This window comes from Phyllostomus discolor, chromosome 4 (genome assembly GCF_004126475.2).
Source record: "Phyllostomus discolor isolate MPI-MPIP mPhyDis1 chromosome 4, mPhyDis1.pri.v3, whole genome shotgun sequence".
Classification (NCBI taxonomy): Eukaryota; Metazoa; Chordata; class Mammalia; order Chiroptera; family Phyllostomidae; genus Phyllostomus; species Phyllostomus discolor.
The window spans coordinates 199706570-199723583 of NC_040906.2; the positions used below are offsets into that span (position 1 = coordinate 199706570).

At 41.1% G+C, this 17014-nt stretch overlaps 1 protein-coding gene across 13 annotated transcripts in view; it reads right to left on the bottom strand.

The window, feature by feature from the left end:
• Window positions 1-17014, bottom strand: part of SYNE1 (spectrin repeat containing nuclear envelope protein 1) — a 433377-nt gene that overhangs the window by 229117 nt on the left and 187246 nt on the right. For all 13 annotated transcript variants that reach the window (XM_036024918.1, XM_036024914.1, XM_036024915.1 and 10 more), the window contains 10 exons: window positions 16505-16671; window positions 15265-15418; window positions 13151-13779; window positions 10684-10863; window positions 7697-7847; window positions 7224-7382; window positions 5886-6068; window positions 2658-2759; window positions 1210-1413; window positions 63-270 (listed from right to left, as the gene is read on the bottom strand). In XM_036024918.1, coding sequence (XP_035880811.1) covers window positions 63-270; window positions 1210-1413; window positions 2658-2759; window positions 5886-6068; window positions 7224-7382; window positions 7697-7847; window positions 10684-10863; window positions 13151-13779; window positions 15265-15418; window positions 16505-16671 — 2137 coding nt within the window. The remainder of the gene's footprint in view (window positions 1-62; window positions 271-1209; window positions 1414-2657; window positions 2760-5885; window positions 6069-7223; window positions 7383-7696; window positions 7848-10683; window positions 10864-13150; window positions 13780-15264; window positions 15419-16504; window positions 16672-17014) is intronic.

Genomic DNA, 17014 nt, shown 5'->3' on the forward strand with positions numbered 1-17014 from the left:
GCATTTGGTCTGGATTCTTTCTTGTAAACAAACCATTCGTGCAAAGGCCTGTCAGAGCTCACCATGGAAGTGTTTCTCCAGCGAGTCCTGCAGGCTGGCCTGTGTTCGGGAGCACGACTGGCTGACGGCTTCGTGTTTCTTAGTCAGCCCCGTCATCGCGCCCCCCAGGCGCTCCAGCTCGGCTGAGTGGTACTTGCGGCACAAGCTATTGAGGCTTTCTTGGGTGGAGCTGATGTTGCTCTGTTGACTTTGAAGTTCTTTTTGTATGTCCTGTAGAACAAAAGTACGCCATGAAGGAAGTTCTTCGCATCTAAGAGAAATACGCGACCTACTCCATGATGATCCTTCTCTTGGGGAATCCGTGTTATCAAAATCCACTCGGTAATGGATGCGCTCTTGTGGGGTTGTTTTTTTGAGTGTTTGTGATATATCTGTGTTGACTCTGAGAATTTTGCCCAGTTCTCCTTGGGAACAACTGGTAACAGATGTTGAGATGTAGCTAAGACCTGGGTTATAGTCTAGGGTTTTGAACACAATGAGTAAGTCCTTATGGATGCCAGCTATGAGCTTGGGGTTAGTCAGTTGATTAGAAACTATTAAAGGACTCACCCTCCTAAGTTCACACACATTAGTGGGCCACAAGGGTCCAAGGTCACAACAAAGGCACAAGTAGTTAACTAAAAAATGTATGTCCTTAGTCTCAAGTACAGAAAGAAAATATGCTAAAAGAGACCAGATCATTTTTGTTGACAGCTGATCAAGAATGTCATCTATGAAAATGAACCTAATGACATAAAAGTGGGATGTTTTCTCAATTTTAGAAGTATATATATATATATATATATATATATATCCTCCTTTGTATAAAAGCAGTTATACTGCCCCATAAAAATAATTAAATGAGAAAAAAAACATTTGGCATTTAAGTTCGAAAGTTCAAATACCTCTACAGGTGTTGCTTTTTTAATAATAATAATAATAATAATAATAATAAAGTATAGCCTTGAGCAGGCCCTATAGCGATGCATGCTTTGCTGTTTTTAGATTACCCATTTTGCATTCAGTTCTTTTCCTGTTGCTTCTTTGCTGTGCCATGGGTTAGTACAGGTAATTGAGAGCAGAGGTTATAATTGGAGTACAGTGACCACAAAGCAGGAGAACTAATATTCCCATCGAAGTGTAAGCACTTCATGAGAGTTTGTTACCTACCTTCACTTTTTTCAGCCCTTCACACGTCCCGGTCTGGGCACAGTGCACCAAGGAGTCCTCTAGTTTTGTCAGCCAGGTTGTTCCGTCGTTAATGAATTTCTCCACTTGTGTACTCTGGGCCCTGAAATCTTTCAAGGTTCCTTTGGCTTCATCACTGATTTCTTTGGCATGCTCCAGTTTCTGCCTTAGGTCTGCTTCTATAAACTAAACAGACAGCCAGAATTCATTATAATCTGTGAAAGCCAGACATTTACCGGGAATTCCTGGATGTGTGGCTTGATTGTACACAAACAAACAAACAAACAAACAAAAACACATCCGCCTAACCATGGACGCTCATTCACTTTCTCTAAGAAGGGAAATCAGTGGGGACAAGTTGCCAAACACTTGAAGGGATGGGGAAATGGAAAGAGTAAGGATTACCGTTCACACGCGATGTGGAAGCGGCAGCCTGAGGTTCCAGGGAACACACGAGACATTTCGCAGGCAGAGCTGGACTCGGGCAGTGTTACCAAGCAGGTGACGGAAAACCTTCTTACCCTCTTTGGGAAACGCTCACAGTGTTTTGCCCTTATGTAACCACTACTTTGGACAAAACCATCCTAAAGCACTTTCCTTTTTGTCTCCCACTTTTAAATACTCAGGGAGATTAATTCTCTCCTCCTGGATGATTTATTTTGAGAGGGTCCCTGCCTTCTCTGGCCCGACAGGTAATAAAAGGACTTATAGTCATGATAAATTGCAAACAGTTTCAGTTCCACCGTTAAAACACCCAAAACCATTTGATAATCAAAACTTGGAAATCAAAGGTGACTTTTATCCTGCCCCAGTGCAGATCTACTGCAAACAGGAAGCAAGCAGTGGAGAAAGCGGCCAAGTACCTCTTTCTGTACTTTTTCACTGCTTTCCATCCCCTCCCCATGCACAGCCCTGACCCCTGCAGGCGCCGACAGGTAGGAAGAGGGCAGGGAACTGGCTACTGGGCTTTCTAAGCCTGGTGACATTTCCCATTCTCTCTGCTCATGGGCCGAACTTCATCTGTGGGCTTTTGTGAGGCTCCCGTCACTTGTGTGACCTCCTGGTGAGGTGCCCCAGGTGCAACCAGTGCAACTCTCTCTGGCTCCTCGCTTTCTCCTTCTGCAACCTGGGGCATCTCTTTGCCTTCCTGCTGGTGAGGTCCGCCACCCGCCCCCCTCCCCTGAAAATTTCCTTAGATAGTGTGACAGGTCACACACACGGATATTGTCTTTTGTTCTTTTCTCTTAGAGTTCACCTCTGGGCCAGAGGTCACACTTGGGCATTCACCCCAGATGACTTTGAGATGCAGGCCACTCAAAACAATCAAAATACAGGCACTTCAACATATAAATATGCACAGAATATCAGTACTTTTTGAAGACAGAGAGTCTAGGATATAGTCGTTATTAGAAACCCGGCTCAGTGCTTACCTGAAGGTCTGGTGGTGTTTCCGGATTTTTAGTTAATTCTTTCAGATCACTAACTTTAGAATGAAGTTCTTCCAATTTCAATGCTTTGTTCTTAACTTCAGACTGCCAAGATAAAAGCAAAAGGGAAAAGCATAACTAACCCAAATATTCACGTATTATTTTTGGCATTTAATAATTCCAAGAGTTAACCGTCCAAATGCTCCAACTTTAAGCCAAGGTTAAAAATAATCTCTTTTTCATATTCTGATCATTGTCAGTATTTATGAATGTGGAAAAATGTCACCAGACACTTTCACTTGGGAAGTGAGGGAGTGTAAGGAACTTTCTCTCTTCCCACCCTCTTTTATTGGGGAGAAAGTGCTCCTGGAAAAAATGAAAGCTAACCAAAAGTCTTGAGTAAGTGGGAATTTTTAGTCATTAACTGTCATTTATTCATGAGTATTGACATCACGGGTTACTATGGCAGCACAAACTTGAAGAAGCATTTCGAAGCAAGTACACATTGGAAATGCCTAGTTAGTGCCAACTGTATGCACGTCACCAGAAATCTTTCCAGTAAAAATTTAAAAGATGTTAACACAGAAATGAGGTTGATCAGGAGATTGATGTCCAATATTTTGCCTTGTTTTTTTTTTGCACCAACACCAACACAAAAAGGTAGCATAAATATCAAAGGTTCGTTACCGAACGAGTTAGACCCTTATACTTTTTTTTAGTTCTTTGGGCACACGAAGGAATAGTTCAAGAATCCCTCTCAAGTCAAATATCGTACTTCAGTGCCCGTGGACACTAACAAACCTCCTGGTGCCTTCGATCCAGAAAGTAATTCACTTACCCAGGTCGATGTGATGAACTGGCTGTCAGGCCCACTGGCCTTTTCCGGAAGCAGCCTGGACAGTGAAGCATCCCCCCGCCACACCCACTGTGTTTCCTGCGCTGCAGTGGCCGTGCGACCGCAGGCGCTGGGCTGCAGCCAGCTCGCTGACTGTGTTAGCTCTGTGTGTGGGCCACACTCACAGCCGGCCACATACAAGCCATCTCTGTGGGCGACTGAGCCTGGTCATAGTGAACGTGGGACTGACGCCCATTGGCCTCCTGGATCCCAGAGGTCAGTAATGGGCACATACTATATGTGGGTTTAACAACTGGCTCTCCCCCCAAAAAGACCCTGATTTGTAGCGTTTAGCACCACTTTGAGTTACAACATGATGTCACCACGCGTGGGGCTGGGCGAGCTCCACAGTAGCACACCACTCCACAGCGTGTCCACCACACAGGTGCAGGAGCTGTCAACGGGACAGCCCGGATGGCGGTAATAGAATAACAACTAAGAAGTTTTAAGTTTGGAGTGTGTATTACTTTCATTTTAAACTATCGTTCATCTCTGAACGTCGCCCACCTAGTTTTGCTGCTTCCCCAGCCTGGGAGCTGAGCTATGACTGAGCCTAGCTGTTCCCTCCCAGATGTTACCTCCAGGGAGGAAAGGCCAGAGGGGGAGAGGCTACCCAACCAGTGGAGACCGTGACCCTGAGGAGACACATCTGGGGAACTAATATTCTACTGAGCCTCCCCTGACAGCTCCCCTAAGACTCCTGCCTGCAAGAGAGAGATACAGGCTCAAGGCAAAGGACAAAACCACTCCCCCTTGGAGGCCCTGCCCACCGTCCCCTTTCCCATCTCCTCCCCCCACTTCTTTCTTCATGGGCTCACATCTCTTAAACATGAAGGCCACAAGTGGGCAGCTGGTGGCTAGTCCCCTGGACCTGCCCCCAAAGCCCTCTCTTCTCTGACTTCCCAGGAAGGTAAGGCTAAGCTCTTGTTTAACTGTCCCCAGCTTTCACAAATGTATCCTCATTGTCAAAAAATAAAGAAATAAACTACAGTGAATTTAACTTATTTACAAATAAATTTTAAGAACGGTTGTGTGTAACACTGGCTCATAAAATTTCTGAAAATACAACACTTGACTTCTGTGAGCAGCACAAGCCCTGTTCCAGCACACGCCACTGTCTGAGCTGGTACGGTGATTTGACATCAAAGATAATTAAAGGGTCTAAGGTGGCCCTTCCCTACTTCTGTTTGCCCTTAGAAATAGGAATAATCTCTAGAATGTTCTTTGGGTCAAACACAGCTCACTAACTTAGGTAGGAAATACCGATGACTTAACCATATATTTTTCAGACTAGGTATTCCCTCACATACCTGTCGTTGTCCACATGTATGTCAGGCGCCGCGCTGGGCGCCGTGGCACTCAATGGTTCTGCCTTTACCAAGAGCACCGTCACCTACGTGCTTTGTGAAACGGGTTACCTTTGCCACTCTGTTTACTTCCCCTCACCTTGCTTCATTTTCCACCATAGCCCAATGGCTACTTGACATTTTGCACATAAGACATATTGAAATGTAAATCCCATGAGGGTAGGGCCTTAGTCTCTTTCTCCGCTATAGTTCCCATTGAAAACAGTACCTGGCATAGTTGAGGTGCTCATTAAGCATTTGATGAGCGAATGACTAGGTGGATGTGGAAAATGGGAGTAAAAGGAGGTTAAATAAATCAGTGATTAGGACATTAAAAGGCTCCTTTCTGAGGGAGCCTGTGACACTGTAATCTCTATTTTCTTCCATTTCTGAAAAGGAAGCTCCCAGCGTAAGTTTTCAGCATAGGGTAACTCCTTGGTAAACATTCTGTTTGAATGAAGAAAAAAATAGATACTGAATATTGCTGCATTACAAATACTTTCAATTTGGCTTTCCAGTTGGAAGACACCATACTCTCAGATGAACGGGGAAAACAACAACAACATAGGTTCACTTTCAAGGAAATAGCAAAAGATAGTTAAGAGTTTTCTTGCCCTGGCTGGTGTAGCTCAGTGGATTGAGCGCGGGCTGGGAACCAAAGTGTCCCAGGTTCAATTCCCAGTCAGGGTACATGCCTGGGTTGCAGGCCATAACCCCCAGCAACCGCACATTGATGTTTCTCTCTCTCTCTCTCTCTCTCTCTCTCTCTCTGTCTCTCTATCTCCCTCCATTCCCTCTCTAAAAATAAATAAATAAAATCTATAAAAAAAACTCAATAAAAGAATAGATGAATTTTTTTTAAAAAAGAGTTTTCTTATACTCATATGTATTTCAAAAGGAAGAATGAGCTTTTTAAAAAGGAGACACATTTTTTCACATTCTGGTCCATGATACCCCAAAGGCTCACATACGAAGGTGGAGCTAGTTCACCTCAAGTTCTTTCAGGAGTTCCTCTGTCCGGAGGCTGTTGTCCAGGTTGCTGATGCCGTCGGCCAGCCGTGGAACACAAGTGTTGGACCACGCTTCGATCTCGTCCTTACTCGAGAGAACGTCCTCCCAAAGGGACAGGCTTACCCTCAGCCTATCAGCGGTTTCCTCAATTCTCTCCAACATCTGAAGCAGACAATGGAAACAGTATCATTAATAGTCTGAGGATTTAAAATAATGCTCTTTGCCCCACCACCATACTAAAAATGTCAATGCTTCCTTGATAAGAAAATTATATCCTCACCAAAAAGCAAAGTTTTATAAAAATTATTGTCAGCTAACTAGTGTATCGGACTCAAGTAAGTGCTATTGTATATATTGTTTCTGTCATTGGGAGAGGTGATTGACTCTTTGAGACATTTGAGACTAAATTGGAAAACTAACCAAAAGGGGTTTATTCTAACATAACTCACTCTAAGGTTGAATTCTATAGGGTAGAAATCCATGTAGGGCAGTATTGTGTTTATTTTTGAAAGTAATACAGTAAGCCCTTTTATTTGTAATGCTGATGTATAAAAGGGGCACAATTAGTCTTGAGCATATTTATAGAATAAGTAAACATATGGGAGATTAACCAATTTGGCATGCCTGCAGTGTTACTGCTCAATATTCTTCCCATAGTAAGAATGTCCTTTTAAAAATGGATCAATATAAGATTTTCTACTTAAAAAAAAAGATTTTCTGAAGTCCCCAAATTACATGATGATAGTATGCAAATGTTAATGTCCGGCTTAAGCAATCTGGCTTAAGCAAGGGAACCCATTATAGGTTTAACTTCTGAGCCTTGATATTGGTAACAGGGGTCAACAGAATCACTGGATTTTTTTTTTGAGCTGGAAAACAATGCAAAATATGTATGGACTGAGAGATCAAGTGGCCTGTCCTATGATCACAGAACCAGTAAATGACAGAGTAAAAACTAAAACCCAAAGATGTGAACTACAAGTCTCATGTTTCTCAATGCAAAAGAGTCTCCCTCATTTAAATTATTATACATCATAGTTTGTCTATAGGATGGCTATAAATTATTCTTTTATTTTTATTCATAATCCCAGAGTTTTGAGAAGACAGTTACAAATTTGTTATGATTGAAATAAAATTCTAGAAAACCTGCCAGTAAGTTTTAACAAAATAAAGTGAATGATTTTTTTTACTATTTCTAAACTTTATGTGCACACTATTTTCCTTCAGAATGTCATATTTGCATTTAGCATCTCTCAATAATCCTTTGCCTTGGAGGGAGCTTCCTAAAGGTGAATGAATTGCAGATGATGAGCTTACGTCCAGCCATCTGTCCACGGTGCTCTCCATGTCGGTTTTCACCAACGTGTAATCACTGCTGTGAATTTTCTTCAGCTCAGATAACAACTGCTTTCCTTTACTGGTAAAGTTATCCAACTCCTTCTGCTTGTTATGTATTTCGTTCCTGGCAGTTTCATGCTGTGGACATAAATGCTTCCTTAATTAATAAAATCATCAATGATAAGAGTTTAAAACCATTGCCTCTAAGACATATAATTTATGGATGACCTGATATAGAAAGTAGTGATAATAATAAACTACACAAACATATATAACTTTCTTGAATTTCTAGAATCCTAAGATATCAGTACTTTTTTAAAAAGCTGAGCTTATTTGCATGAATTATGTACACCTAAGTATACTGAGCAAATTTGTGTAGAGAATGTACTATGAGTAAAAAAAGTAGGTTAACTGAAATGTTCTATTAAAGTAAATGCATTTTGAATTATTACCTTGGAGAAAGCCCATTTAAGATCCTCCTCATCTTTGATAGTAGTTCTGGTTACGATCACATTGCTGGCATTTTCTAGAACTTTAGATACAGCTGACTTCAGGTTCTGATATTCCCTCATTAAGTCAATAAGCCCACAGCACTGACCCTGGCTGTAAAGATCAAAGAAAAGATGTCATCCACTGCTGTGTATCAGGAACGGGAAGAGCTCCCTATGAAGGTACCTCATGTGTATGTACATGTTCACAGATGGATACTGGAATCAAGAGAAAACCATGTCTATACCTACTGAGGTTAAAAGAGTACTGGTCATTCTTACTTAACTCTAATGTCCAAAATATTCTCATGAATGAAAAATGCACACAGCCATTAACATAAAATCTGTGACCCCAATGACAAGCAGAGATGCCATATATGTTCCGAGTAACTCAAACTTATATAGATATCACCAAATTTTTGTTTTTTAAAAATTTTTGCATGAATTAATTATTCATAATGGTAAGTACTGAAGGGAAACAAAACCAAAAATATACAAGGAAAAACACCACTCAGTAATTAAAGTACATATGAGATTTCCTTTTCCATTTAAATGATTCAAATTTTCATCGAATATGAGTCCCCTGAAAATTTTCAAAGTAAGAAGATAGTTTTTATTTATAGGAGTCAGACGCCTTTGAACAGGCAATTCTACTTCTAGGAATTTTTCCTAAGGAGGAGATATACTATAAGATTTAAGTAAAATGACATTCTTTATACCATTATGTATAATAGGAGCAAAAATAGAAATAACTGAAATTTTAAAAAGGTCAATAATTAGATAAATACTGATACATTCTTATAAGTAAATACTGTGCAACCTCTAATAAAGGACAACTTAACAGAATGTTTAATAACATGGAATAAAGTTTGTGCAATGTGAGTTCATTAACAAGAGCCTACAATTGTCTACAGCATATAAGGTGCTCTCAATTTTGTTTAAAAGGCCTTTTTATGTCATACAAGATATTATTTTTTAATGCCTATAGACATCCAATTTTTCAGGACAGTTTATTGAAAAGACTATTCTTTCTCCATCAAATTGCCTTTGTCAAAAATCAGTTGAGCATGTCTGTGTGTGTACTTCACGCTACTTGTTTCATTGGTCTTAGGTTTACCCTTTAGCCAATACCAACATTAAAAGCTGGTAGTATGAGTTCTCCAATTGTTTTGCAAAATTGTACAGGTGTAAAATTGTACAAAATTGTAATAGTTCTAGGTCTTTGGCTTTACATATAAAATTTGGAATTAGCTTGTCACTTTCTACAAAAAATCCTGCTGGGATTTTGATCAAGATGCTATTGACATAAAAATGACTTCAATAAAAAATCAATAAATCAACAAACAAGTGCTGGCAAAGATGTAGTGAAAGAGGCACCCTTCTGCACTGTTGGTGGGAATACAGATTGGTGCAGCCACTATGGAAAACAGCATGAAGCTTCCTCAAAAAATGAAAAATGGATCTCCCTTCTGACCCGGTGATTCCACTTCTGGGAATTTAGCTGAAGAAACCCAAAACACTAATACAGAGGAATATGTTCCCCGTGTTCCTTGCAGTGTTATTTACAATAGCCCTGATTTGGAAGCAGCCCAAGTGTCCCTCAGTAGATCAGTGGATAAAGCAGCTACGCTATATTTACACAATGGAATACTACTCGGCCATAAAAAAGGAGAACATTTTGCCCTTTGGGATAGCGTGAATGGACCTGGAGAACATTATGCTAAGTGAAAAAGCCAGCCAGAGAAAGACAAATACCATATTATTATTCTGTTCTAGTGAACAAACTGAACTAACAGACAAATAGAAAATAGAGACAGACTCATAAATAGAGTGCAGGCAGATAGCTTTATGGGATGGCAGGATTGACCCAAAAAGAACTCATGGACATGGACAACAATGTGGTGATTGTGCAGGGAGGGGAGTTGGTGGAGGTAGAAAAGGGTATAAGGGCAATAAATGGTAATGAAAAAAAATTAAAAAATAAATTATTAATAGGAAAACAAACAATCCAAAAAATAGCAATTTGAACAGGCCAATGTGAATATGATACATGGATGGCAAATAACATATGAAAATATGCTCAATATCTTTAGTTACCAGGAAAATAAAATTAAAAACAGAATGAACAATCTCTACACATCTATTATAATGTCAAACAGGCCAACAGACAAAAACTGGATAACATCAGGTGCTGAAAATGACTGTGAAACTATTGGGGACTCTCACAGGTGAGTATGAATTCAAAATGGTGCCACTACTTGGCAGCTTCTCACAACATTGAACACACACTCAACCTACAACCCAGCATTTCACTTTTAAGTATTCACCCAAGTGAAATAAAAACTTACATGCACACACAAAATTGAACACGAACATTTGCAGATGCATTATTTATACAACCACCCAAACTGGAAAGAATTCACTTCTATGTAATTTTCAGAAAGAAAATACGGTGGAGACCAAACACTGACCAATGGGGGCCAGAACCTGGGAATGAGGGGAGGGCTGACTCCAAGGAGGTGAGACAGTTTTTCAGGCGGTGGTGGTGTTAATATGAAACTTGCTAGTTATACCACTATATGAGTTTGCCATACGGGTTAAGGGTGTACATTTAAGAGAGTGAATTTTACCTTATAGCAATCATACCTCGCTTACAAACAAGTACAACAAAACAAAATAAAAAAGGAAATCAGAGGTTAAGATGCTCAAGGTAGTACTTAGTAACTTGACAATCCCTGCTTTTAAGCATTGAATTTCACATGTAATTGTAATCTCAAAGCCACTTCTTCAATCAAGTTCTGTAAGACTAAATTTTTAGTGTTACTGAAGAGACACAGAACACTATAGATGGCAAAAGATACTCAATTCTTGATCACACCCATGCAAATCCACAGGCAATGGGCCAAGATAGGTTGGAATGAAAAAAAAAACGGAGAAGTTTTCTGACTTACTTTTCATGAATTAGTTTTTTGGTGTCATCCCAGGTGACCTCCAAGCGATTTATCTCCCTCTCGACTTCTGGTGCAAAGGCGACATCTTTGTGACTGATTTGCTGAGCTTTGTCCTTCAACCAACAGAGTTCATGCTCATGAGCATTCAGTTCATCTTCTAACTGATTGAAGACTCTCAACCTGTGAATTAACATGGTATTTTACTAAGAGTAGCAAACCAACATTTCCTCTCCCCAAAGTGCACATACAGAGAGCTAGAAAGACTGTTAACATAACAATTAATGTAGGTCAGTGGATAAAGATGCTTTCAAAATTAACTTGGCATACTTCAGAGTGTACCTCAGAAAACATTTAGTCAGTCTCACTGTGCACCTTCAACCTTCTATTAAATTTGGGTTCTCTTTCTATTATCCTTAGGTGGTATAAGACTTTTAAAACTAAGGTTGACCTTATAGGCAAAGTAGGTGAGTTACTTATTGCAAAGTATTTGTATGAAATTATTTTGTGCTGTGAGGTCCAATTCTTGTAAAATATTTAACAATCACAGTAGTTTTATAAAATAAAAATAGTCTTATCAAGCTGAATAGTAAATATATATCTAAAAAAACTTAGTTACATGCTTTATTGAAGATTACCTAGAGAAAATGTTCATTTTTTGTCCCTAACATATTAACGTTCGAGTATTTGTGAAAAGTGGCCATTTAGAGGCAGCCACGGACTCTTTTCATTCTTGCCTTTTAGTTTAGTGCTGTGGAGTTTATAAAATGAGCATATAGACATTATTCCATTGAATTCCCATAACACGGGGCTAGGAGCAGGTGTTGTCCTTAACTCCATGCTACAAGAGAGATGATTGGCCCAAGGTTGCACAGTGAAACATAAGTAGGGCTGAAATTTAATAGATCAATCCATTCATGGCAACGTTTTCAGTAGCCTCTGTGTGGCTTTGGTGAGTTCAGTGATGTGGGTATTAATAGGGCTCTTGAACTTAACCTGGGCCTTCTTCTCTGGCAATTTTAGGACTTCCTGCCTGCTGCCCCGAGCAGGCCCAAGAGGTCAGGCCTCCTGGTGGTACCTATCCCACCGCTATATCCTGGGTAAGTAGTTTTCTCTTTGTTTTGGCTCCTCATTCTTTCTTTCCTCTGGAGGCTATTTTGTCTTTCCCACATCTTATTCCTTTTTGTAAATTTATTGTTAAACCAGTCAGATAATTTATTGCCCGCCATGAGTGTCACTTCAGGAGCCATTAATCAATGAATCGATTGTTAATCAGTGTTTGATTCTGACTGAAAGAAAGTGAGTTGGCAGGGTCAATGTAACTCTTATCAATTAAGGGTGCCTTGCTACCAATATTTTCCAGCTGCTTGTTTGCTCCCTGAAAATCTGGGAGAGAAAGTGACCCTGAGAACCTAAGCGAGGACAAAGTTCTATCAAGAAGGATGAATAAGATTGAAAAGAAGACTTCAGTATTAGGGAGAAAAATTACTTTTGCAATTTACTGCAGGAGAATACCCTTGAGCCCTTAGCTTCTCTATTGAATGCACTTGACAAGCCTCCACCTTGGCTTAAACCCACGTCTCTTGCCTTCTCCACACCTCTAAGCCAACAGTTGGACGTAGCTAGGGAAGCCCACTCTGCCGAGCTGACAGGTTTCACTTTAAGTGAGTGAATGCAAAGCTCAAATGGCAGCCTATCACCTCACCAAGCTCCAGATACCATCTCCATTTCCTCTCTGTGGGAGAAACCTTTCACACCGCTTTCTGTTCCTATCCCCTGTCACTCAATCTCAACTAACCAGTTCGCTCCAGTCTGTTCTGAGGGTTAGCAGCCACTAGCGAGGAATCCCTTCAGCTTTACCACCAGAACAACAAGTCTAGTGGAACCACTCCCTTCCTCCTCTGCCTTCATTCTTTATTTTTTTAAGGATTTATTGATGATTGATTGATTGACTGATTGATTGAGAAAGAGGAAGGAAGGAGGAAGAGAGGGAAACAAACATCGATGTGCAAGAGAAACATCAATCAATTGCCTCTCGTAAGCACCACAGGAGGGACTGAACCCAGAAACCCGGGCATGTGCCCTCATGGGAATCGAACTGGTGACCTTTGGCTCTGAGGGATGATGCTCAATCAGCTGAGTGCACCACACCAGTCAGGGCTCTGAGGGCTCTGCTGTCATTCTTGTTACAGAACACGAGTCCCTTCTCCTGTGAGTTAGAAATTGCTTGAAAACTGATAGTACTTGAAATCTATATGTTCTTGTCAATAAGATCTCAGAGTGGCTTATATGCAGCCCTTTACAGATAAATTTTAGGACCTCTTAAGTATCAAATTAGTCATTCATTTTATCCCAAAAATATTTTAAAAAGAGAAGTTACTAAACATGGCACTACCAGTTCTTTACAAGAGGTAATTTCAGAGGAGATAAAAAATAAATGAGACAACCGGCTTTAAAAGCTTCCTTTCACCTCTGCTGAAGCGCTTGGCGAGTAGGTTCTTTCAATCGCTCTTTGTCTGCCCTGTCCTCTATGTCCTCGATGCTTCTCAGCAACTCCTCCTTCTGGTCGTGGAATGCCTTTTTCAAGGCCGCCAGGGCGTCTGCCTCACTCTGCTTGGTTCCCAGCAGGTTCTGGATCCTCTCCAGTTCACAGCAGAGGCGACCGGCTGTAGCTCTGCAGGAAGTGCTTTGCTCAGAACTTCTGCACCTCAGATGGTACTGGGCCTTGGTAAGGATGCCATCGAGGCTGACGGCAGTTGATTCTAATGATTTCACATCTCGAATCGCAGCATTTAAGTCTTGTTCTAATAAATCGGTCTGTTTCTTGTTTATACTGTTGGTTGCTTCCACCCGTTGCCTCAGCCGGTGGAGAGCTTCTGACAGGGAGGTGTGGCTCTGCAGGAACTCGGCCAGCTGGGACAGGGCCAGCTGCCGCCTCGCCACCACCTGGCAGGCCTCGTCGAACAGCTGGGCGCAGTCCTCTGCTCTGCTCTGCAGGAGGTGAAGGTCTTCGGCTCGACTCAGCGCGGCCAGCTTTGCGAGGTGCTCCTGCAGACTGTGCAACTGCCCCCTTTTGCTCTCTACTTCGGCTGCGTGGTCCTGGGAGGGGAAGGGAGAGAGAGAGAGATACTGGTTCCTCAGATCCACTGTGGTTTATGATGTGGCTGTGTTGCAGACTTGGTGATGTCAGGGTGCATTTTAAATGCAGTGCATGGCCTGGCATTCGAGGTCATCCACATGAAGCTTTTAGAAACATTCTTAAAATGTCTCTTGTTCTGCTCATCTATATATTTCATATAAAACACAACTCTGATTTGGAACTAATTTATTCCATGGGAAATAACTCCTTCATGAATAGAAATAGTTAAAAGTGTAATATGTATATATAAAATTTGAAAGATTTTGAAAGATATATGTTATGTAAACCTATATAGTATATATATATATATATATATATATATATATACACGTATATATACATACACACACATATATACAATAAAGCTAATTCTAACATAGTGAAGGAGCATGGGGGAGGTGGACATGAACCTCTCTTCAGAGGTGGTGAATAAGGCAGATAAAACTGTGCACAAGTTTTGGCTTCCTTCTCTTTAAAGAAATGCAGATTAACTGGGTAAAACTCGTATAAGAAATTTGACCAGTTCGTGATAAATCACATTTAAAATCTACCAGAGAATTGCTACCAATCTCAGCACAACTCCCATGAAAGAGAAATGATCACCTGTCTTAACCTTGGCCACAGCAGCCTGAATTACTAAATTTCAGAGGGCTTCCTTGAGCATGTATTTTAGAAAACGTACAAATTCATTCTCTGTCCCTTGGAGACATCATTCTTTTCTTAAAAACTTCTGGACAGTTTTACAGCCAAAGAACATCTTTCTGAAAAAACCTGGAGTCATCGCTGTGAACGGCACCCATTGAGGAAGATGATGCCCTGTCTCCCCCCTTAGAGGGTGGGAGCCTACTCTGCTGGGCCCTTGCTCCGAACTGCAAAACCACCTGCAGCCACGAACACGTGGGAAAGTACTTTTCCTCTGGGTCAAAGCAATGAGCAAGCCCAGCATAGAGTGAACCCTTGATAAACATTAAGTATTTGACCATTAAATATTTGTTATAAGCTTATCTCCAAAGACTCTAATACTTATGATTAATATCTATTTTTAAATTGTTTTTTATGCTAGGACACACATTATGCATAATTTAGAAATAAGAAAAATACATCATAAATTGTAAATACCTTTCCAGCTAAATAGTCATTCGGAAAAACTATGCTGTTAGAGCATTGGGATCCAGTATTCGTTTTTAGTATTGGAACAAAGCAAACTGGGAAGCTTAAAAATGAACATTCTCATCACTTCTCTGCTTAATCACTGCTTAATTAACATAGCTGTGTAACACTTTGCCTGGACCCACATGCTCAATTATGATAACATTTATATAGGAATACAATGTTAAATTGCTGGTACATGTTTTTTTTTTTTTTTTAATGTTGCTTCCCTTTCTAGCTCAAGAGCTCTTGTTTGTGAATAAAATTTTCTCTCATTGTAAAAGAATGCACTGTACCTTGTGCCGAATAAGAGCTGCTTGATGGTCCATGATGCTTATCTCAGAAGTGGTCTGTAATTCACTGAGAAACAGCTTAATCCAGACCGAAAAGGAGAGCAGCAATTCATCGAATTGTTGGTGTTCGGCTACCACAGACTGAAGAAAATGAGTCCTGGGCAGAGATAGGTGTTAAAGTTAAAATACCCCAAAGCTGAACAGAAGAGTTGCATGTTTGTGGAATCAGCTCAACCGAGGGCAAAAGTGATGTGGTCAAACAGGGACAAACCAGAACCCCGGACGTTTTCTACTTCTTAAACCCTGTCTCTCTCACGGTGTGCCCTGTCGCGGGTATTGCCAGTGCCACCCACCCAGATGTCCTCCACTGCTCTATCACCAAGTCGGGTCAGCGCACAGCCGGTCAGCGTGCCACTCTGGTGTTCTGTGCTCTTCTCCCCACTTCCACCGCCTGCTCTAAATCTCTTCCGCTCTGGCCGGGCCCCCAGCGGCCTCCTACACTGGCCTCCTTTCTGCAGCCTCACTATAATCCACTATAATCCACCTTCCAGGGGGCCGCTAGCAATGACTTCAGTGTCACCAGGACATCCGTGGCCAAGTTAAAATACGAGGGTGATTTCCTGTTGTATTGGGTTGGCCCAAATGTTCATTTGTTTTATTTTTGTAATATGCCTCTAGTAGCACTTGGTTGTCTTTAACTTCATGCGGGGGGATATATATATATATATACTAGAATGCCTATATATACATTTCATCACTAGAAATGAAAAATTTTTAAAGATTTTATTTATTTTTAGAGAGGAAATGGAGGGAGAAAGAAAGAGAGAGAGAAACATCAATGTGCGGTTGCTGGGGGTCATGGCCTGCAACCCAGGCATGTGCCCTGACTGGGAATCGAACCTGCGACACTTTGGTTCGCAGCCCGCACTCAATCCACTGAGCTACGCCAGCCAGGGCGAGAAATAAAATTTTAATTACCATCTTTTTACTGTACACAAATAGCTTAAGCTATGAATAACACAAACATGAGCAAATCTGAAATTTTAAATTGAGCTTTATCAGAAATGCTAATATTTGAGCACTCTGACTTTTGAAATGGCAAATAAAGTAGTTCCCTTCCCTTCTATAATTCTCCTGGGACTAGCTGGGTTAAATACAAGTAAACAAAAGTATACCCTCTTAATTTTATATGCTCAGCATTTTAAAAAATGGACAATTTTAGGATGTTTCCTAAAACCCCTACCTTTTGCTAATCATCTGTGGCAAAACTCTCCATCGCTCATCCAGCTGCTCCAGGTGCAGCCTGATCATGTCCACGTCGTCTTTGGAGGCCACGGAGAACAGCGACTCCTTCAGGTGCATAAGGTTGCTGTAGACGGAAGCTTGAGATACAACTTCACTTTGCAGCGCCTGAGAAAAACAGAATATACAATAGCTCTTACCCCAGTGTGAGTGATGAGAAAGGACCGTGTGACTCAGGCGGTGGTGGTCCACAGGCTCTGCATTCTTGCAAAACAGAGGGCACTGGGGCTGTGCTACAGAGAGTTTGTCATTCCTGGATTTCGAAATGGACCCACTTAGTCCCTAAAGCAACATTTAAGAGGCTACTGAAACCCGAGTTCATTTTTCAGGGTCTGAGTTGTATTGCTGGGCAAATCCAGATGCTGTAGAATTTCTCTCAGAATGAAGAAGCTGAGTAGGCACAGAGAATCAAAGGAAAACCGTGCTCAAGAGAAAAGTGTGCAGAACAATT